This window comes from Pseudonaja textilis, chromosome 3 (assembly GCF_049901715.1).
Source record: "Pseudonaja textilis isolate UNSWEBS1 chromosome 3, rPseTex1.2, whole genome shotgun sequence".
Classification (NCBI taxonomy): Eukaryota; Metazoa; Chordata; class Lepidosauria; order Squamata; family Elapidae; genus Pseudonaja; species Pseudonaja textilis.
The window spans coordinates 11,132,843-11,157,114 of record NC_141992.1 but is presented as its reverse complement, the minus strand read 5'-3'; the positions used below and the strand labels follow the sequence as shown (position 1 = coordinate 11,157,114).

The 24,272-nt window shown below is 42.1% G+C and overlaps 1 protein-coding gene across 3 annotated transcripts in view; it reads right to left on the bottom strand.

Annotated features, from left to right (window-relative positions):
• Positions 1-23,491, bottom strand: part of TAF4 (TATA-box binding protein associated factor 4) — an 86,313-nt gene extending 62,822 nt beyond the window's left edge. The window contains exons 1-2 of one of the 3 annotated variants that reach the window (XM_026697418.2): positions 23,045-23,491; positions 19,510-20,586 (exon numbers count right to left, since the gene is read on the bottom strand). In XM_026697418.2, the coding sequence (XP_026553203.1) occupies positions 19,510-20,586; positions 23,045-23,432 (1,465 nt within the window). In that variant the 5' untranslated portion in view covers positions 23,433-23,491. The remainder of the gene's footprint in view (positions 1-19,509; positions 20,587-23,044) is intronic. The other 2 variants (XM_087928921.1, XM_026697419.2) reach the window with 2 other exon arrangements.
• Positions 23,492-24,272: the final 781 nt, after the last annotated feature.

Genomic DNA, 24,272 nt, shown 5'->3' with positions numbered 1-24,272 from the left:
CTCCTCCTTATTTCTAGGTTGGATGTCTCCTTGATTAGCTTCCATCCATTGCTTCTTGTCCTACTTTCAGGTGTTTTGGAGAATAGTTTGACTCCCTTATGGATTCATGAGATCTCACATACATCATAGCATCGACACTGTGAAGTAGATTTAAGGAAAGAGTTACGTGTCTAAGAGCACACAGTAAACTTCACAGATGATTTGAACCTAAGTCTCAAAGCTGTGTGCATTGTACCTTGTATAAAGGGGAAGGTTCCCCTCGCACATACGTGCTAGTTGTTTCAGTGGCTAAGACGCTGAGCTTGTCGGTTCAAATCCCTAGCACCATTACTTGTCCCAACTTCTACCAATCTAGCAGCTTGCATGCATGGGTATAACTCTCAAACAGGTTTTGCTATGGCCTTTTATTCATATTTTATTTTATTTTTTTAAATAGACCACCTTGTTAGAAGGGACAATGAAATTTGGTGCACATGAACATTCAAGTAAAGGGTATGAAAGTGAACTGCTTTTTAGTCTGAACTAAAAGAAAAAAAACCCTCCCAAATTTCTCAGACGCACAAGTACGGTGGCAGTAACCAAGAGAGGAAGAAAAGGGGGAAAAACACTCAACAGAAATGAACATATCAACTTACAAATTCATCAATAGTATAAATGTAGTGCACTTTCAAATACAGTGTTCCACTTATGTTTTTGCATTCTATTTCTATCTCAAAATAACGCATTTGTAGATACTTAGGCCAATGGCTAACCTTTCAAAGGCACCCACTATACAGAGCACTCAAAAGGAAAATTTCTATGGAAAACAGTTTATTTTGATATATGGAGAGGAGAGAGCAACCTAGGCTACGAGAATTCCTGCTGTTAAATATTAATACAATTTTAAAATTTGAAATAAATTTAGCACAGGTTCTATATTCCCCCCTTTATCTGTCTAGGAATATTGTGGAAAACCCATTTTCATTTCTCCTCCACCAGGTAGCATTATGCTTTGTCAGCCATTAAAGATAGGCAAGGGCTTTTGACTATACAGGTAGTCCTCACAACCATTCAAAGTTACAACAGTGCTCAATAAGGAGACTTATGGCCGATTCTTGAAGTTGTGGCTGTCGCAGTGTCATTCACAGGATTCATGTCTGGGACACTTGACAACCGGGACACAATTACAATGGTCACAGATTCCCACGGTCACATAATCACTACTTGTAATCTTCACTGCCAGCTTCCAATAAGTCAAGTCAATGAGGAAACCAGCCATTACAGGACGTCATGCTTACTGACCGCACGTGATGATTCCTTAATAATCACGACTTGAACTCTCCTTGTAAGTCTGCATGGTCACATGGTTGTTCACCTTGCAGTCACATTGCTTAGCACAGGGGAGGGCAATTCATTTTCCCAAGGGGCCAACATGATAAACTGGGACTGTTTTGAAGGATTGTCACCACCCCACTTCATCACCACTGCCACCACTCTACCACCAATGCTGCTGACGCTGCCCCAGAGATCCACCAATGTCCTGCCCACCAATAATGCCCCATCCCCCCCACTGCTGCCCTGCCCCTCACCCCCACTGCTGCCAATGCCACGGACCACACAACCACACACACACACGCACACACACACCGGTGGGCTGGATGTGGCCCAGGGGATGAAAAATGCTAAGGTCTATCTCAGCAAGTTCTCAGTCCCAAATATGATCATTAACTGAGGGACTACCTCCATTTGTTCATAGTGTACTTTTATGGAAACAAAGCTGCAGTCACTCTTACATTTTCCCTCATTCTCCAATGGCCGTTACAGACTGGCAGACAAAGCAGATATTACCATATCATATCATAGAAATTACTAATTATTTGACAAAGACAAAAGTGACTAAAAAAATGCAAATTTCTGAGGGTTGGAACCAGTGGTGCGTTTCAATAAAGTTTACCACCATTTCGGTGGGTATGGCTTCGTGGGCACACTTTGCGCGCGTGTGTGCACCAAATGTGCATTTTGCACAGGTGAAGAAGCTTTCTGTCTCAGTTCTTGCACTCCTGCACTCTTCCTGCCGCTTCAGCAGCTGACTCACAGCAATCTGCTGTGCCCTGCAAAGCAGCTGCACTTCAAAAGCAGGGAATAAAGGCCAGTATGGGGGCCCGGGCGGGTGGGTGGGCCTAACAGCAGAGTGTCAGAGAGAACCAGTTCCATCTCTGCTGCTCTTCAGCGCTACCAGTACACCAGAACCGGGCTGAACCGGTAGAATACCACCACTGGTTGGGACCATGGTTGGTTGGATTAATTTTAATTCATGGTTTAAAATAGGAGGTAACAATAATCTGATGTATAGATGCCAAGAAGGTTGTTGATACCGTAATGTTTGACAATGTAAAAAAAGAAAATTAATAAAAATATATTTAAATAATAATAATAATAATCTGCAGAAGGAAAGAATTGAGATACCTCAATAGTTAAAAAAAAAAAGTCTCCTTGCAAAAAACACCAGGCAATACTTAAAAAAAAATAAATCCTGGAAACCTTGGAGAGCAGATAATTTGGAGTCAACAGTAGCTCTGATTCAGTGACTCAGGTCACAAATCAGACTAACCATCATATGTTTGCTTGATTTTGCTTTAAAGTGTTGTATGATCCCAACTACTCTCATTGGTTAACAATCACTTCTGGTTTGGTGTTGCTTATACTAATCCAACCAATTCTTTATTCAATAAGCCATAAATACCCCGCCAAACAAAATAAGTTTGGTTCGATGTGTAAAGTATTTTTTCAATCAGAACCACAACAGAGAACCACAACAAATTGCTGCCGTACAGAAATGCTTCCATTCTGACCCATACCTAGTTGTATCTTCTAGGATAACCCACTCAATTCCCACATTTTTCATGTCAGTCAGTGTTGCAGGGTCACTGAGTATATTCAGATATTTTTGCCCTCTTGGAATAGTTTTCAACAAATAAGTTGTGTTTCTCCAAATTCTAACATTCTTTAAACATATGGAATGCTTCCCTGTATGCATCAACTGCAATGCTTCAACCATGACAAAATTTGCCTAAATCTGCTTTGCTTCTGAGAGGGGAAATGGGGTAGCTATAGGTCAGAAGGAAAAAAGAATATGATCATGCAAAAGTCATAACCGTGAAAAATGGCCACAACTCGCATTTTTCAGTACTGTTGCAACTTTAAATGGTCACTAATGAATTGTTGTAAGTTGAGGACTATCTGTAGTAACAAATACACTATATAATTGAGCATTTCAATAACTGTTCCTGCAATAGCCTCCAAGGCCATCCTCCAACACAATAACCAGAATAACTTTCGGTTTCAACCAAGGGAATGCACTATTCACCTCCTTGACATATAGAGAAAATGTCACCTTCTTGCACAGCAATTAGATTGATGTGCCCCTTAGTCAAGGCCCACACCTCGTTTTTAAGACACACCTCATTTTAACACTTCGGAATGGACTTTAAGGAGACCAGGACAAGAATTTAAATTAATTTCATTTACAATTAAGTTGAAACACTATGATTACATTCTAATCATGTATTTAACCATTTTCTTCTATCACTTGGTTTCATTGTTCTGGAAGTCTTCAAGGGGCCTCAGGGATTCAGGTTTAGCCTACTGTATGGGTAGTCCTTGACTTACAGCCATACGTTTACAACAGGACTGAAAAAGTGGTTTACAACTAGTCCTCAGACTTATGGCCATCACAGCCTCCCCACGGTCACATGATCAAAGTGGAAGCACTTGGCAACCGGCATGTACACTGCTCAAAAAAATAAAGGGAACACAAAAATAAGACATCCTAGATCTGAATGAATGATTAAATATGTTGTTCATTACATAGTTGAATGTGCTGACAACAAAATCACACAAAAATTATCAATGGAAATCAAATTTAGCAATCCATGGAGGTCTGGATTTGGAATTACACTCAAAATTAAAATGGAAAAAAACACTACAGGCTGATCCAACTTTGATGTAATGTCTTTAAAACAAGTCAAAATGAGGCACAGTAGTGTGTGTGGCCTCCACATGCCTGTATGACCTCCCTACAACACCTGGGCATGCTCCTGATGAGGTGGTGGATGGTCTCCTGAGGGATCTCCTCCCACACCTGGACTAAAGCATCCCCCAACCCCTGGACAGTCTGTGGTGCAACGTGGCATTGGTGGATGGAGAGAGACATAATGTCCCAGATGTGCTCAATTGGATTCAGGTCTGGGGAATGGGTGGGCCAGTCCATAGCATTAATGCCTTCGTCTTGCAGGAACTGCTGACACACTCCAGCCACATGAGGTCTAGCAATGTCTTGCATTAGGAGGAACCCAGGGCCAACCGCACCAGCATATGGTCTCACAAGTGGTCTGAGGATCTCATCTCAGTACCTAATGGCAGTCAGGCTACCTCTGGCGAGCACATGAAGGGCTGTGCGGCCCCCTAAAGAAATGCCACCCCACACCATTACTGACCCACTGCCAAACCAGTCATGCTGGAGGATTTTGCAGGCAGCAGTACATTCTCCATGGCGTCTCCAGACCCTGTCACGTCTGTCACATGTGCTCAGTGTGAACCTGCTTTCATCTGTGAAGAGCACAGGGCGCTAGTGGTGAATTTGCCAATCTTGGTGTTCTGTGGCAAATGCCAAACGTCCTGCACGGTGTTGGGCTGTAAGCACAAACCCCACCTGTGAACGTCAGGCCCTCATACCACCCTCATGGAGTCTGTTTCTGACCGTTTGAGTATCCACATGCACATTTGTGGCCCACTGGAGGTCATTTTGCAGGGCTCTGGCAGTGCTCCTCCTGTCCCTCCTTGCACAAAGGTGGAGGTAGCGGTCCTGATGCTGGGTTGTTGCCCTCCTACGGCCTCCTCCACATCTCCTAATGTACTGGCCTGTCTCCTGGCAGCGCCTCCATGCTCTGGACACTACGCTGACAGACACAGCAAACCTTCTTGCCACAGCTCGCATTGATGTGCCATCTTGGATGAGCTGCACTACCTGAGCCACTTGTGTGGGTTGTAGACTCTGTCTTATGCTACCACTAGAGTGAAAGCACTGCCAGCATTCAAAAGTGAATAAACCATCAGCCAGAAAGCATAGGAACTGAGAAGTGGTCTGTGGTCACCACCTGCAGAACCACTCCTTTATTGGGGATGTCTTGCTAACTACCTATGCTTTCCACCTGTTGTCTATTCCATTTGCACAACAGCATGTGAAATTGATTGTCAATCAGTGTTGCTACCTAAGCGGACAGTTTGATTTCACAGAAGTGTGATTGACTTGGAGTTACATTGTGTTGTTTAAGTGTTCCCTTTATTTTTTTAAGCAGTGTAATTTACACTGGCTGTAGCATCCTGGTCATCATTTGTGACCTTCCCAGCCAATTTCCAACAAGTCAATGTGGGGAAAATGAATTCACTTAATGACCATGCAAAAAAAAAGTCATAAAATCAGCCCTGACTCACTGAACAACCACCTTGCTTAGCAATAGAAATTCTGGTCCCAATTGTGATCATAAGTCAAGCACTACCTGTGTAGTTAAGTATGTTTAATTAAACCAACTCCAATTGGCTGAGTCTGCATAACAAAATAACAACAGCTACCAACTCAAAACAGCCAGGATCATGCAACGGTACAACACTTTAATCCAAATCCAAATATCCCAAAATACTGTATAACTGAAGGTGAATGGATGAATCCAACAATGTCTCCTCAGGGATGTTGCTGGCTTTTCCCCTCCCTCCATTTGGATACTTCTTCACAACATGAGCTACACCACAGTTATATTTTCTGCAGTCTGTTCCAAGTGACATATTTCTCTAGCGTGTTCCAAAGTACAGTGCTTTTAAAAAAATGTTTGTAAAAAAATAGTGCAGAATCATTCTACGAAGCATGGACAGTTGCGGTGGAGAGTTTTATTGAACACTGCAAATGAACAAGGTTCTGGTATCCCTTTGCTCCATTTATTATCTAAACGGGTCAAACACCGAGTACACAACACAACGCAATCTGCTCTTCTCATACACTTCAAAGCGCTCTGTAAGATTGCTCATGTTATGCCTGCTATATTGAATCCACTTGAAATCCGTTCACGTACAAGTAGTCCTCGACTTACAGTAATTCATTTAGTGACTGTTTGAAGTTACAACAGCACGTTGTATAAGTGCATAAGTATAGGTTGTATAAGTGCATAAGTGCACCATCGTGCTTACCGTCCCTGTCCTATTGCCCCCATTTATTTGTACCTATTTCCTGTAATCTTACTCATGTTTATACTTATACCTCTTATCTTGTAAGTGATTGACAAATCAAATCAATCAATCAATCAAGTGACTTATGACCATTTTCCGCACGACCACTGCAGCATCCTCCTGGTCACGTGACCAAAATTTGGACTCTTGACAGTAAGCTCCTATTTAGGATGCTTGCAGAGTCCTGGGTCATGTGATCACCTTTTGCGACCTTTTGACAAGCAAAGACAATGGGGAAGCCAGATTCACTTAACAACCATGTTACTAATTTAATAACTGCAGTGAATCTCTTACAGACTGTGGCAAGAAAGGTCACAAAACGGGGCAAAACTCACTTAACAAATATCTCATTCAGCAACAGAATTCTTGGGCTGAATTTTGCTCCTAAGTTGAGAATCGCCTGTAGAATGGAAAGTGAAATGAAAAGTCATTATGAATCTTTCTCTCTCTCTCTCTCTTGGGTTCTTATACACATAGAAACCTCCCTTTCATTAGAGATCATCATTCTACTTTGCTCTCCTTCCTGTTTAGGATTCAATTTGAAACCACAGATTAAAATATTAGCAGGATATTCAGAAACCAACAGTAGCAATATATTACCAGCCAATAAGTCTTAAAATTACATTTGGCAAATACTCAAATTGCCACCCTTTTATTAAGGTAGGGTTCCAACAAGCCTGGATGCTCAAATGTCTACCTATGGCATTTAAATAGAAAATTATAAGAGCAGGAAGATGGTTGCATTGGTTGAAGATGTTTCTATTGGATACGTCAATTTTCCTAGTCCCTACTGCGGGTCAATATTGTAATGATTCTTAAGGCTTGTTTTTAAATACCCAGCATTTCAGCAGCTCACTGCAAGAATGAATGTCACACCGGTAATCTGGACACCCATTCCAAATTCAATTCCTCTAGAAACACAAGAAGTTGTCACAGAAGTTTAATAAAATAGTTTAATAAAATAGTTCAGTATTTCTCAACCTTGGAAGATATGTGTACTTCAATTCCCAGAACTTCCCAGTCAGCCAAGCTGGCTGGGAGAGATAGGTAGCTGGAGAATTCTGGGAATTGAAGTCCACACATCTTCAAACTGCCAAGGTTGAAAAATACTGGAATAGTTAATGTACAAACGATATGAAGGACATTCCCTTTTCAACTGCTTATTCAAGGAAATGTAGGTTAATAGATTTATAACTTTACACATATCCTGGCCTCTGGCAACAGTAATTGAAGGCCTCAATTTCCTTTTTATAAGGTTTTCTAGAGAATATGATTAGTGCAGTTAAGTGCATGTATACAACTTTGCAAAATCTCACTAGCTTTAATAATGCATGCCAACAAACAATTCTGCCTATTTTTACAGTTATTTTATTTCTTCACAGTCTATCCCACCTTTTGTCCTGGAGCTCACAGTGATTCATACAGAGCTCTTTTGTCCAGTTTTGTCAGCAAGGGTTGTTTAATTCAGCCACTTACAATGGCTGAAATAAACTTGATTCGGAGTCTCTGAGGCACTGGTGCAACACCTTAACACTGTGTTATACTGGTTGTCTGCTCCATACTTCATATTAAGACTATACAGCAGGGGTTCCCAAACCCCTGTTGGTAGACAGACACCGGGTGGTGGCATGCCAGAAACTGGGCTGCGCAAACAAGTGAAGCCCCATCTGTGGGATGCAGGCAGCATGTGAAAAACCACACCCCCTGTGGTCCACAGGAAAATCTCTCCCCAAGGAACCGATACCCTGATGCCCCAAAGGTTTGGAGCCACTGCTACACAACCCTTCCTTGTTTGATTTCCAAAAGATGCTTTGGAGTATGCAGAAGCCCAAACGTATCTGTAGTTATATAACATCTTAAGAGTAACCATGTGTAATATTTCTCAAAGTATAGGTCAGTTATTTACAAAAGCACACCCACCGTCCTGGCTACCAAACATCTGTGCCCGTTACATAAAATGCTTTCTCACGAGACAAGCAGTGTGGCAAAGACACCAAGCTAGGTTTGGACAGAAGACATTCCAACTCTTTTTTATTATTATTAATGGGACATACCAACTGCTATGCACAGTAGGCATATATTGCAGAATCAGTTACTGGCTGGGTCATCTCACCTTAACTGTAGTTTATTCTAAAACGTAATGTGCTCAGCAAACTCTAGCGTCTTGTTCCACGTGTAACACATAAAGGCAGCAGATATTGACCTACTGGTTAAAGGACTAGGCTAGAAATCAGAAGACTGTGAGTTCAAGACCCACCTTAGCCCTGAAAGCCATCTGGGTGACTTTGGGCCCGTCGCTTGCTCTCAGCCCAACCCACCTCACAGGGTTGTTGTTGTGAGGAAAATAGGAGGAGGAAGGTATGTTGGATATGTTTGTTGCCTTGAGTTATTTGTAAAAATAACAAAGGCGAGATACACATAAATAAAATAAACCATAATTTATACAGTAAACACAATAACCTGGGTTTAAAAACTACAGCTAAACTGAAAAAATTAGCACAGTCACTGCCAGAATATTTGTTTACAGAATCATAAGAGTTGGGAACGACCAAGTCAGCTGTGGGGTTGAGTCTCTCATTTAGTACATGAATGCAAACTAAAGCACTCCAGATGGACAACTGTGTAGCCTCCTCTTGACCATTTCCACTGAAAAGGAACCACCCCTTTAGGAGTCAATGATCCCATGGCTAAACTGCTCTAAGTGTTAGGGTCACCCTACTGATGGGTCTGTCCTAGGCTAAATCTTCTCTTTTCCCCTCCAGTTTTTGGGGGAAAGGATGATCTGAAATATCAATAGATGCTGTTCTAAAAGCAAATACACTTGTTTAAAACCGTCTGCATTGGCTCTCAAAGAAGATAAGAAGATTCAAAGAATTTCTACTAACTTTTTATCACTTGACCAAGATATATTTTTTTTTTAGTGTTCAGCAGTAAGAAGTCACTGTGCATCTGAACGGAAGTGTTCTATTTGATCTGACAGCTCATTGTGCCCTCCTTCCAAGACAATAATATGCATCGTAGGAATAATCTGAAACCCAATATGATACACTTTAAAAATGAACTACAGCCAGTTATTCTGGATATCAATGAATTGTATTCCAAAACAAATCTTGCTGCTATCCATATTACTGTTTTTTGATTCGTGCCTTGGTGTTAAAGGAAATCTATCACAGAGCTACCTGCAGAAAGACTCCATATAGAAATCATTTGTCCAGCATTAACTACAATACCTGGGTGATATTAATCTGACCTCAAGAGTATTTTCTGCCTAACCTTAATTAAATTAGAAGCGGGTCTCTCTTAACCTATAAATTCTCATTTCCCTCTGTCACTAATATGAAACAGGGTTCCTGCAATCAAGGAACAGGAACAAGATGACTTTTATGCACCTTTTATGGATTACTGTGTTTGCTTCCAAGCAGATCTTAATACTGTATATTAAAGTAGGTTGCCCCTTGGTAATCAGCCATTCAGGAAGAAAGAGAAAGAGAGAGAGAGAGAGATTTTCTCATTAAATGGGATTGCAGGTATCTAGGTATCACTTTGACAAATATGAATTTCAAAATAACCATGTTAAGACATAGAATGATGTTTAAAAAGATAAGTTAAGATGGGAGAAACTACAAGGGTCATTGCTGGAAAAATGTCTAACTTGCCTAGAACGATGGTTTTCTTTCAGACAATATCTGTTTTGACAATTTGTGTGAGAGGGGGAAACTTTTATTTTAAGTTAAATTTAAGGTGTTGCAAGTTGCAAAGGAAAAAGGAGGATTGGGTTTCCCAGATCTGAAATTGTATTTCACAACTTGCTGTTTTGTTTGGATGAAAAGATGGGTGTTGGTGAGAAATAGAAAAGGCTTTGGGAGTTAGAAGGACATGACCTGAGATTTGGGTGACACAATCAAAGTTAATGTGCGTTTTTAAAATCATTAGGTTAGACATTCCATATTGAGACTATGGAATAATGGAAACCCAAGTTATGCCTGAAAACACCTTTATGGCTCTCAGCACATGAGTTGTGCCCAAAAACACCTTTATGGCTAACTTATCATGTGATACTAGAATTTTGTCAAGGTAATGTAAAATAAAAGCAAGAGAAGAACTAATGGCACAGGGAGAGTTGTCAACAGTTTTCTTATTTATAATTATTAGGATTTAAAGTAGGCAAAATAATTCATGTTTTTATGCATTGTAAGACTGAGTCTGAAATAGAATTGTGAATAAGAATGTGTAATTACCAAAATGTATACACTTTTAGTGAAATTTGAAGAACAAGTGAAAGTATTATGATAGTGTGGACTAAACATTTTTGTTATAATATACTAATGGAGCAATGGGAAAATATGTGGGTGAAAGGACTGACATTAACACTATCTTATAATCTTAAATAGAATATTTATAAAATACCATTTGCATATGTTATCAGAGAAATGTACAAAATGTATAAAGACACTTCAAATTTACATTGCAAATGTGAATAGCAAGAAGGGATATTTTATCATGTTTGATAGTGTATAAAAAGCAAGAAAATTCAGGATTCAAATACAAACACAGATTCAGAGGATTTTAAAAGTTAATATACTGTTGTAACTAGCAGTTTTCCTATTGGACTGATGGATGAACAGTTGGGAAAAGTTGTGGAACTTTGCTTCTCTACATGATAACTGCAAAGAGTGGGTTGAAAATGATGCAACTTTCTGAGATTACCAAATTGTCTTCCTTGATCAGAGAAAATATTTACAGTTACTGTAGAGAGGAAACCCCTCATAGACTTTTTCCATGAAACAGAAAAAAAATAAACTTATGATTTATGGATCTGACTGTTAGACCGGATAGATTATAGAAAGAAGAGACTTACGTTGTAACCATAGAATAAGAAGTAAATATACAATTCCACTGATTAATTATTCTAACTCTTCTTGCGCCTTTAGCTTTCTCTTTGATTTTGATACTTTTCTTTTTCTTACTTTATATTAGTTTATATTCATTTTTAATCTTTTTAAAACATCTTTAATAAAAATGGTACTTAAAAGAAAATGAGGTACGGGAGACAATAGTTAACATGATGGTGTTGGCTTGTGGAAAGTACAGCAACCTAGAAATAATAGGTAACACTAAATCCTCTCTAGACTTAAATGTCAAACTGTGGAACAATTTCATACATCTACTGTATAACTGCCTATAAGTTTTTGAACATTTTAGGCCTTCTTTGCTTAAGACAAAAAGGAGACTACAATATAAGTCATCAATAACATATGAAAGTATTTATTTAATTCCTCAGTAAAATACCAGAACTGCAGTGAGAATGTAAAAATAACCACAATGCAAAATAAAAAACCACAAAACGGATTGACACAAACACAAAACGGATTGACCTTTTAAAACCTTGTTCATGTCACAACACCACCTACATAAAATTATCACAAGTTCTTGATTGTAACAAAAGAAAGAATATCTACCCAAGTTCCTGTGGTCTCATATATAGCTTTTCTTGCCATTTCTAGAATCTGCCGATTTTAAAAAAAACCTTGGAGATCTGATTTGATAATTTAACTGTGTTAGTAATGACGGACAGAAAGGGGGTGTTGTCAAAATATCTGCATAATCTAACTGAAAAGTCTACATCTTGGTTAACATGTCTTATGTTGTAAACACAGTCACAATAATGGACAGTACTTTTTATTTTTCTCCCCAAAGATGGAAGATTCACAACCATCCTTTCTTTAGAACTGAAAGATATTTGCAATATCTAGGAGTCATTCATGTTTTTAGAAACCAAACGTTTTCTGACTTACCCACTAGACTACTAGAAGCTTATGAGACCAGGCATCTAATCCCTTTGGAGATCTTGGCTTGATAACAAAATAAAAAGGTAAATAAAAAATAACAAGATGGGGGGGAGGGTTGTTAAGAAACAAACTTTTCTTTTTAGAATAAATATATGAACTTTTTTAACCTATATGTTAAAAATACACTCATAGTTAGGATCATTTAAGTAATGTTTACAAAATATTTATTAAAATATTTAAGAAAAAAAATACAGTTGAACAAGCAGCTCCTGAATGAAATGTTAGCAACAAAATGAGCAAAGAACAAAAGGAAGGGAAGGTCAAAAAAATGAATGCAAGAAATGAATGCACACAATGGCAATGACAGTGAAACATACAATTTATTTAGAATTCTAAAAATCTGGAGTTAGGAAGGATCTCGGAGGTCTTCTAGTCTAACCCTCTGCCCAAGCAGGATCAAGGGTGACAGTGAATTACGTATCTCAACATTGGCTACACCCAGGTAAATGCCGGACGTAGAATATTACCTTCAAATAAATCTTTTCTAGTTTTGGGAGTGTGCCTCGGGGTTCATGATTTTATTGGAGTAACTGCCGGAATCCTGACACACTTAATCATTATTTTTTATTAAGCCACATGTAGTTGATTTCACCTATGCCAACCACAATGATTGGGGTTAGCAGAATAAGAGAACAGAAAGGGACCTTGAAGGTCTTCTAGTCCAACCCCCTGTTCAAGTAGGAAGCCCTATGCCATTTCAGACGATTGTCCAATCTCTTCCTAAAAACCTCCAGTGTTGGAGCACCCACAACTTCTGGAGGCAAGTTGTTCCATAGATTGTTCTAACTCTCAGGAAATTTCTCCTTAGTTCTAGGTTGCTTCTGTCTTTGAATAGTTTCCATCCATTGCTTCTTGTCCTGCCTTTGGGTGCTTTGGAGAATAGGATGACTCTCTATTCTTTGCGGCAGCCCCTCAAATATTGGAGCACTGCTATCATGCCAGCCCTAGTCCTTCTTTTCATTAAACTAAACATATCCAATTCCTGCAACCGTTGTTCATATGTTTTAGCCTCCTGTCCCCTAATCATTTTTGTTGTTCTTCTCTGCACTTTTTCCAGACTCTCAACATCTTTTTTGTATAGTGGCAACCAAAACTAGACACAATATTCCAAGTATTGTCTTACCAAGGCATTATAAAATGTTATATAAAGGTTTATCTAACAAACTAAACCACAACCAGCCAAACCACTTTTAGGCATTAGGCAAGATATGTAAGACTGTTTTTGTACAGATGACATTAGGAAACCATGTTCTCCTGACGTTCTCCAGCATTCCACACCAACATGTCATTCAAGCCAATCTTCTTCCATCCATACAGTTTTTTTAACCCAAGAGAAATCTATGGCCCAAATAAGAATTCATACTTCCACCTATGGGTGAACACTGCACAGGAACCTGAAGACCTAATATAAATATGAAGTCAGTCACCTGTTTTTCCTTCAGGTGTATCATTAAATTAGGCCGGAGGATGGCAGCATTGGAAAATACCAGGGAATAGTAAGGAATAAAGATTGAATGTTTTAAACCCTACTTTCATGAACATATTAATAAATGCCATAAATGTCTAAGATCAGAGGTGAACCAAAAAGTGAACCAGGTAAATGCAGCATTCTATTAACATCACTATCCTTGAATAAAGAACAGGTAGTCTCAACTTAACAACGGTTCATTTAGTGATCGTTTGATGTTACAACGGCATTGAAAAAAGCGACTTATGACTATTTTTCACACTTATGTCCACTGCAGCGTCCTTGTGGTCACATGAACAAAATTCAGCCACTTGGCAACTGGCATGTATTTATGGCAGCTGCAGTGTCCAGTGGTCATGGGATCACCTATTGCTAACTTCTGACAAGCAAAATCAATGGGGAAGCCAGATTCGTTTAACAAGAATGTTACTAACTGAACAACTGCAGGGATTCATTTTAACAACGATGGCAAGAAAGGTCGTTAAATGGGGCAAAACTCACATGACTGTTGCATTTAACAACAGAAATGTTGGGCTCAACTGTAGTCATAAATCGAGGACCACCTGTATTCTAATGCTTCAGAGCCCAATCCTTCAGGATTTCTACTATAAGAAGAAATGCTTTTCCTTTGGAGAACACACAACTTTCGGTAGTTCAATTAATGAGCTAAAGTCCCAAACCTTATTGTACAAAATAGAATGAGAAGATATCATACAAGGATATTTAATCACACATCGAAAAGTAATGGATAAGGCAGGGATGTCAAACTCACAGCATCACGGCAGCATCGTGTGATATTTTGGGACTTTTTTTCCCTTTTGCTAAACTGGGCAGGGGTGGGGCCAGCACGTGGTGCACCTGGCCCATGGGCCATGAGTTTGGCACCCCTGGGATAAAGCATTTTTGTGGAAACGGAACGGGAATGCTGCTGTGTAGAAATGTATGAATACGCTCTCCACAAGTGAGGAATTAAGTTAACAACCAATCCTGAGATTTACAGTTTCATTTGCTGCCCTCAAATATCCTGCAGCTTTGCATTTACCAAAACTTAAAGAATCACCAGCTTACTTCCTACAAAGAAACAGAATTATGTAAGCCTTAAACAAGGCAGGCAATGCAGCAGCCCCAAACACATTAATTCACATCCTCCCAAATAAAGGATGCTATAGAAGGAGAGGAAAACAGACCAATGCCAGAATCTGACAAATGAAATGCAAACTGTCTGAAACAATTCACTTAACCTCCATGCTATGAAAAAAGATATCAAAAGACAAAAAGACAGGTAGTCTATTAAGCTGGATTCCACAAAAAAACAAAATTCACCATTAATCATTTCCAAGATATTATCAACTGCTTCCATCAGCACATTACCTTTCACTATTTTTGTTTTAAGGTGAAGGATATTCATGTCAAAAATATTTTGAGGATGAACCTGGACAAAGTAGGACAAGGTGGCCAGAATTTTTAAATTAAATTATTTTTATTAAAAAACTAGCTGCACAGATAGGTAGGTAGGTAGATATAGATTAAAAACCATGTCCTTTTTTAATTTAATAAGTACTTTCAATGGTATTTTATTTGCATTTTAGATTTATCCTTTATCTTAGATTACAATAGAATCATTTCAAGATGGGCGACAAACAAATGCAATAAACAAATAAATAAAAATCAAGATAGCTATGTAATACATTAAAATGCAATAAATGCAATAAAATTCCATCAAAGAATTAAATCATATGATTAACCCAGAGTCAGTTTGAAATTGGGTGGCATCTACTGTAAATTGAATTAAATAAATTACTTAGGGGATCTGGTATGACATAGTCAAGTATCTAAAAAAAATATGTGTTTTATTGTTGATGGGCTATTATTCCAGGAACCTACTTACTCTCTGAAGGAGGATAATTCCAGATGCATCACAAAAAAGACTTCCTCCACATAAATGAACTTAAGTAAATCACTGCATAATATGCAAAACATCTGCCACAGATTGTTAAAAATTTAACTAGATAGTAAACTAGTCCACTAGTTTGTTTAGCTATGGTTCAACAAGATGCAATTTACCACAGGCGCATGTTAGAAATGTAAACCATGGTGATTAAACCACCAAGACGGCACACGCACAATATATTTAAAGTTAGACTGAACAAGCCACATTAGTGCAGTGAGTGAACACAGTCTAGATAACCAAGCCATAAACTGTTTAGGGTCTTATAAACCAATAATAACATAGGAAAATGGCACTGAGGTAAAAGCTTGGCTATAGACCCATCATACATATGGTAAGGAGCCCTACTGAGCAACTTAACAGCAGCATTCTGCACTAATTAGATAGTTAGCTAGCAGTAATTTGGGAAGGAAGGAGGTATGAAGTTCCAATCACAGTCACACATTTTTCTTAAATCCCAATAAATCTCCAGGGTTGAATAAATCTTGAATCTGGATTTTGAAACCTGGCAATTCTCAGTAACATCCTTTCTAATCTCTTCATTTTTAGGTTCTTGCACCATTTGGGACATGAAAGCTTTTCCCCCAATGAGGGAGGATGCAGTTTGACTTGGTAAGATTAGCTGTATAGCTCAGGTAGTCCTCGACTTACAACAGTTCATTTAATGACTGTTCAAAGTTCCAACAGCACTGAAAAAGTGACTTGGGACCATTTTTCACACAACTGTTGCAGCATCCCTGTGGTCATTTGATCAAAATTCAGAGGCTTTGCAACTGACTCCCATTTATGATGTGTCCCAGGGTTACGTGATTACCTTTTGTAACCTTTTGATATGCAAAGTCAATGGGGAAGCCAGATTCGCTTACTAACTTAATAACTGCAGTGATTCACTTAACAACTGTGGAAAGAAAGGCCATAAAATGGGGCAAAAACTCACTTAACGAACGTTTCACTTAGCAACAGAAATGTTGGGCGTCACTGTGGTCATACATCGAGGGCTCCCTGTATACGAAAGAGCTGAAAAGCATTCTGCAATCTGCCTCACGTTCCTCTCTTCATCCGGATTTTCTAATTCCATAGTGGAGGCACTTCACATTATAAAACTCAATAGCAATTAATGTCTTCACTATAATATGCATATTAGCTCAGTGAGGAGGCCTAAAGAAACATTTCTGTTAAGAATTCAGGCTTGCTGAACATCCTCCAATAGTGAAGGTTCTTATGCAGGTGTAACTTAGAACCGCCTCTTAATGCTGAGACATCTATTAATATATATATTTTCAATTTTTCCTAAATGATATCATTTCTTTTCAGATGACAAAACATGAAGGTATATTCCTCTGTATTGTACCCCAAATAACCCTCAAACTGACCTCTTTACAATTCCTAGTTCTTTCAATTATATCCACTTAAGACAGAATCAGGTGCTCTAATATTCTACTCCCCAAATTGGGGGGGGGGGGGTGTTTGTGGCTCTTGTTCAGAATTGATCTGGCGAGTTATTAAAAAGCATTGGCACATTGATATTATCTGGTTTTTATCCCCAATATTGCAACTTTCTACCAGTTTTACACTTTTAGTGTTATTCTTTTACAAACTTAAACCTCATGTTTAAAAGACGTTATGTGTTACATTGAGCATTTTTCACCAAAGTGCTGATTAAATATAATATTTAAGCAATGAAGCTGATGGCCTACATGTGCAAAAGGAGTGCAAAAAATATTTCTGGTATAAAATCATGCCTTCTCTATGCGTTACAAGTCCAAATATTCTATACCGGCATTCCCCATTCTTTTTGGCACCAGGGACCGGTTTCGTGGAAACAATTTTTCAACAGACTGGGGGGTGAGCGGGGAGAGGAAGGAAAGCATGCAACCTAGATCCCAAAACATGTGCAGTTTTGCTCACTCTCTGCTCAGCTCCAGCTGTGCAGTCCAGCTCCTTACAGGGGTTGGGACCCCTGTTCTGGTTAGTAAACCACCCATTGGGTGGTTCAAGGTACATGTTTTAAAGCTAGCAACTTTTTAAATGAAAAAATTTCCTTCATTTTACAAAAAGGGTACTAGTGGTCCTATGTTTCTTCAAGAAGACCAAACTCACTGGAGCATCATTTTTGTGTTTCAATAGACAACATGCTGTGCTGGAAGATTTTAACAATGGAAGTGTGCAAAACTTTCTGAATGTGTAAAAACCTAGATAGGTAACTGGCTACAATCTGCAAGGTAAAGATTATCAGACACCGCATACAAAATACTGCTGCTTTAGAAGACTATAGCAAAAGCAATGTAAAATCCTTATTTCTTATGCGATATGCCTATCGGTATAAGCATTTTGCAGGGTATGTAGATCAAGTCAAATACTATTTTTGCTATTTAAAGACCCTTCAAAGAAGCACATTAAAACATATGTGTCTCTCTCTCACACACACACACACACTGATCACCTTGCGAATAAAACATCTTACTTTCAACTACTCCACAGACACCCAACCACATTAACACTAGCTGGTTTAAGGATCTGGGAAAACATTCAGATCTGTGCCATCTTTTTTCTAGAATTAAAAAGATACTTCTCAAAATGTGAGAAAGTTGCCTATATAACACTCAGTAAGGACATGTGCTTAGAAAGTCATGCTAAATTAATTTAAAAAACAGTCTCAGACTGGTTAGTAAATCTGAACTTCAGGTATATATTTCCTTTATGATCACATGGAAGCAATGAAATTTATGCAATCCAATTAGGTTTAGACTTCAGAAACTCCCCCTCCTCATGTTATCCTGGTCTTCAAACATGATCTTAGTGACTGCATGTACTACAGCATTACACAAAATGAGGTGAGGTGAGGACAGAATGTAATTGGAATGTTACTGTAGATATGTCATATAGTCTCTGATAATTTTCAACTGACAGAAATTTTTCAAGAGTAGCAAATTGTACTTTCTCTTTGCTGCTTCTGAGGCAACAGTGGCAAGCTAAAAGAGAGAAGTATGAAGACCTAGACATATCCTAGGACAGCTCATCTTCCCTGAATATATAAGCATAACATTTCATTTTATAGTAGGTTTGCTACTTTGATCAACCATGGAAAAAAATCTATCGTGCCATGCATTAGCTTAAAAGATTTAAGCCAATGTGCACTTGAAACCCTGCGCTACTCTGAAAATATATGATTTACAGTTGTGGGGGCTAATAGGTACTGTTAGAACCTGGATAATCTCAGCTTTGACTTCTTAACAAAGTTGCGTTTCTAGTCCTCATGCATGCTTACCCATGTAAAGGGAAAATCAACAGACTAAAAGTACTAGACAAGTGCTCCGCATCTAGTCTCTTTCTTCAAAAACAATCTAAGAACAGCATCCAATTAAAATGCTGTGAAATCAATACAAGATCTCTCATTAGTTCTTGTACTACAGGCAGTCCTCAACTTACAACAGTTTATATAGTGACCGTTCAAAGTTACGATGGCACTGAAAAAAGGGACTTAGGACAATTTTTCACACTTATGGCCGTTGCAGCATCCCTATGGTCACCAGATTTACATTTGGATGCTTGACAACTGGTTCATATTTATGACGATGGAGGGTGTTCTGGAGTCATGTGATTGCCTTTTGCAACCCTCTGACCAATAAAGTTGATGCGGAAGCCAAATTTACTTATCAACCATGTTACTAATTTAACAACTGCAGTGACTCACTTAACGAATGTGGCAAGAAAGGCTGTAAAATGGGACAAGCTCATTTTACCAATTTCTCATTTAGCAGCATCAATTCTGGGCTCAATCGCAGTCGTGCATCAAGGGCTGCCCGTACTATCTATCTACTACTACTAGCTACTACAGAACAAAACGCGGTTCTTCAAGGGCATCTCACCACACAAGCCGTCCAACCGTGCTGGTAAGCAGAATCCAAAACGCTTTTATTTAAACCAGCCATTCCAACGCACAAGTCTAGAGTAAAAGAGGAATTTTCTCTCTGGCCTTTTCTTACCTGGTGGCAACTGAAAGTTCTGAATATTTGTTGGATTCTGAGAAGGCTGAGGCAGACGAGGTGCTAAAACAGTGGGAGTCAAAGTTGCTCTGATTCCACTTGTGGTTGCGGTTGCAGTCCTGGGCAAGCTCTGCGCCACTGTATTGGCAGCACCCTTAGCCAGACCAGTGGGAGTACCTGGAGGTGCAGGAGGTACTCCACCAGGATTAGGAGCTACGTTGGGCAGGCCAGCTTGCATAGTTTGCCCAATAATCATATTACCCCCTGTAGTACTAGGTTGGCCAGCTGCAGCCAGAGTTTGCTGTTGGGTGACCGCTTGCACGATAGTTTTAGGAGACTCCGCTTTGATGACCTGGGTGGTGGGCGCAGCAGCTGATACTCCAGATCCCGGCTGGCTGTTCACAAGAGAGGTCTGGAGAGACACCCCTGAACCAACCGTGGCGGCAGCAACAGCCGCCGTCGGAAAACCTCCCACATTGATGGTCGAATTGATCACAGTACTGCTCCCATTCTGGGTAGCGGCAGCCAATGAGGGTCCGGCTGCGTGAATGGGTGGCCTTACCAACGCTACTGTTGGCCCCCCGGTCCCGATATTGGGGGGCTGTTGTGACGAGATCACCGTAGGTGAAGGTGAAGAGGCAGAGGATACTCCAGGGCCAAGGAAAGAAGTCTGGATAACAGTATTTGAAGCAGATGGCAAGACTGCATTAACGGTGTTGACTTTTCCAATATTTCCAGGTCCATTGTTCACGAGAGGGGCAACAGCAGGGACCACAGTAGGATTCGCTGTCACAGGAGTGGCCGAGAAAGAAGCGTGCGAATTCATCACCACGTTACTTCCATTCAAAGTCTGCACTGCAGTGGTCCCAATTTTACCATTCCTGGTAGATAAAGCTGTTGCCATGGTACTGATTACCACTGATTTGCCCTGACTGAGGGTCCCTGGGGTAATAGCAGCTTCAGAGCCACCTTGGACAGTTGTAGTGGTGCTGCTGCTAGTTGTAGTGGCCCCATCCAACGTAGAACCCTGGGACCTGGCATTATGGTTGATAACACTCCCTTGCACTCCAACGGTTCCTGAAAATAAAACAAAGTTTAATTATAATATAAAAGGCGAGAAAAAAAAAGATTCCAAGGCTCGGTAAGTCCAGCACAAAGTACATTGCCCATGTGTCAATACGTCCCAGTATTAGAACAATATCTGAGAGGTGGGGGGAATCTCAGTGGTGGGATTCAAAAATTGTTGCCACCGGTTCAGTGGGAGTGGCTTGGTGGGTGCACTTTGCACGCGTGCACACACTTAGCGTGCACATGCGCACCAAATGTGCAGTTTGCACAGGTGCAGAGGCATTGGCGCAGGCACAGAGGCATTCTAACTCACCTCCTGCAAGCCTGCACGATCCCAGTTGCTTCAGCAGCTGCCGCGCAGCGCTATTTTGTGCCATGCAAAGCAGCTGCGCTTCAAATTATGCCGATAAAAGTGAGTATGGGAGCCTGGGTGGGCAGGTGGGCCCAACAGTATAGCCAGCAGAGAGAACCGGTTCGGTCTCTGCTGCTCATTGCTCCTACCGTCTCTCCAGAACTGGTCAAATACCACCACTAGGGAATTTTAAGATAGCAACTTTGCTACTGTTCCCTCTACACCGATGGTTATAATACTCGTCCATTAACAGTCAAGTAGTTCCACAAACAAATGCAAACTGTATAGACATGCTGCAAAAAAAAAAAGTTTTCCCCTTTCTCCTCTGTGGATGTTTATAACTCCACATTAAACGACATTTTACTGCAAGTCTGCTCGGGCAACTGTATCAGGTTGTTGAAAAATTGGGGAGGGGGAAGACAGGAAAAAGAAAAGGAAAAAAGGAAAACCCCATGGTCTCTCACCCTTCCGTTTCATCTCCTTATCTTCGGAACAAAAATCCAGAAGCTATTATATTTCTTGACTAATAAAACAACACAGAAAAAAGTGGGGCTGAAGTAGTAGAGAAGTGACATAAGTGAAAAGATTGCAAGGTAGTTTAAGGGATGTCATCCTCCCTCTTAAAATCATTAAATCCTGCTGTTTGATTGCTGTGCTTTCAAAGGAAAACAAATACAAGCAAAAAGGGAGGGATTTTTTTTTCCTTGCTGCCCCAGAAAGCAAATATCCCTACCAAAATCTGCCAGTGTCACTTAAATCAGTCCTGTCTCCGCGGGCTCTGCATTTAGTAAACACAAATAGAAGGACTGTAGTCAGAAACACGGGGTCACAAAAATCAGGACTAAGGGAAGGTTATTTCTCTGAAACCCCACCCCCTTTCATTAACCTGGTGTTATGACAAGCAACAGCGTCCTTGTAATATTCCAGCAACTGGAAAGCAAAAGGGGGGGGGGAATTATATACAGAGGAATATAATTGGAATTGTGCTGGGGTAAATGGACCAGCATTACCTTCCCTTTCTTAAAAAGGCCATTTTTGCACTAATGGAAAGACAGGACCCTGAGTTAGCAGACTCCTTCAGAGTGCAACGTCTTTTTACAAGGGGGAAAACATTTACCGATGGACTGTCATTCTTCCAGTCCCACAAGCAGTAGAGGTTGTGCTGTGACTCTCTGCATAGCTCATATTATTTCAAGAAAAGCAAATGGTTCGGGAGTGGGGGGCATAACCCGCACCACCACCGTACCACCCCAGAGGAGCAGTTCAGCGGGGGGGTGCATTTTGCAAAGAGATCTATTTAAAAGGGGTTCCTGATCCTCAGGTTCCCCCATCACTTCCTCTTCCCAGGGGAAGCTGCTGCTGCTGCTGCTGCTATGATTAATAACATTTCTTCTCTCTCTTTCTATCTCTCTCTCTCTCACCCCCCCACCCCCAATGCACTTCAGGCGGGGCGGGGGGGGGGGTGGCAAAGAATTCAAGACAGCCAGGGAATATCGAAATGGATAAGGAGGGCAGGGAGCACCATTCCTCAGATCCCAGCAACGCGGGAGCAAGGTGGCACAGAAGTCCAAAGGTAAGGTCTCTTCCTTCCTCGTCCTCAGGAGCCCCCCAAAACACTCTTCGCAGACAAGAGATGACAAAATGAAGAGCAAAAAAAAAAGCCAAGGGGAGGAAGGGGAGGGGGATCACCCTAGGAAAGGAAGCTGGTTTCCCCCTTCCCTAAAGGACCCACACACACAGGCACTACTCTGATCACAACACTCACCCTCCTCCCCATACACACACACACACACATCTGCTCCTGGCTCGAGGTGCAGCAGAGGCAGGAGGGACACCATCCCGGCCAAAAATAGGGTGCTGGGGAGGGAGGGAGGGGGGTTGGCATGTGAGGAAGGCCTCTCTCTTGGCCGCCTCCCCCTCCCCAACTCCATGCCACCCACCCACCCCTGGCACCCTCCAGTTGCTGCCCCCACCAGGGAAAGGGGGGGGCAGGGGAGAAAGAAAGGGAACCCAGAATCGGGGGAGGGGGGAAGACCCCCATTCCTGAGGGAGAAGGACAAGAGGAAGAGGAGGCAAACCCCCCCCCCTCCGCCCCGGCTTGCCTCGCCGGGTTACCTGGCTTGGTGATCTCCGGGCCACTGAGTCCCATCTTGGCGGCGGCGGCGGCGACGGTGGTGGTGGTGCTGCTGGTACTGCTGCTGCCGGTGGTGCGGCTGCCGGGGCTCTCTGTTTGGACATTAGCATTGCCTCCTACTCCTCCTCCTCCTCCTCCTCCTCCTGGGCTAGGGCTAGGGCTGTTGCTGCTGCTGCTGCCGCTGCTCACAACATGGTTCCCCAGCAGCCCCCCGGCGATCCTGAGGGGCTCCTGCGCCTTATGGTGCGGGTGGTGGTGGCCCGAGGCCGCCAGCTGAGACTCCAGGGAGCCCACCAGGTCGCTCACCACCTTCTCATCCACCTCAGCGTTTAGGAAAACCTCATCCAGCAGATCCGACCCAGCCGCCATCTTTTTTCGGAGGGTTCCTGGCGAGCGGCTCCCTCCCGCCCGCCGGCCCCCCCTCCTCTTCACTCCTCCCTCTGCCCTCCTCCTCCTCCGCCCTCCCTCCCTGCTCTCCCCCCTCTTCCTCCCCACCTCACTCGCTCATTATACACATAAGCTGCGCTCCCCTCCCGCCTCGGCCTCCGCCACCGAGCATGCGCGACGAAAACTCCGCGCGAGCGGGCAGGGAAAGCTGCGGGGCGGGGGGGGCGTCGAGGCGTCACCTCAGCAGCCGGAGAGGGATTCCGTCGGTTCCTGATTGGCCGGCGGCCGGCTATAAATACTGAGGCAAATGGCTGCGAGCGCTCAGACAGGGAACGGGCGGCAAGGGCCTGGCTGCGGCCTACTAGCGAGAGGGGACGGCCGCCGAAAGTCGGGCTGGCCGCACGCGCTGGGCGCCGGCCGAGGGGTCGATGAGGGGAAGTGGAGGCGGTGCTACGGGTCGTGGCCGCCGACGCCTCGGGGCTGGCCGCGGCGGTCGCTGTCGTCCTTTGTCTGGCGAAGCCCAAAATGGCTGCATGTTCCGCGGCGGCGGCTGGGTCGCTTCTCGCCAGGGCTCCCTGGCCGGCTCGAGTCTGAAAGACGCCCCGCACCTGTGCCAGCTTATGAAAACAACCCGCCCTTTGAACGGGGAGGCTGGCGCAGAGCGCGGGGCCTGGTGCACGGACAGGCCGGCCGCGTCCCGCCGTCTCGACCGAGCGGGCGTTCCCCGCCGTCCGTCCGTGTCCAGGGGGGCCTCGCCGGACCCGCGCCCTCCTAGCTGACCGGCCCCGGGAAGGAGGTCAACGCTCTTGCCGCGCCCTTGAG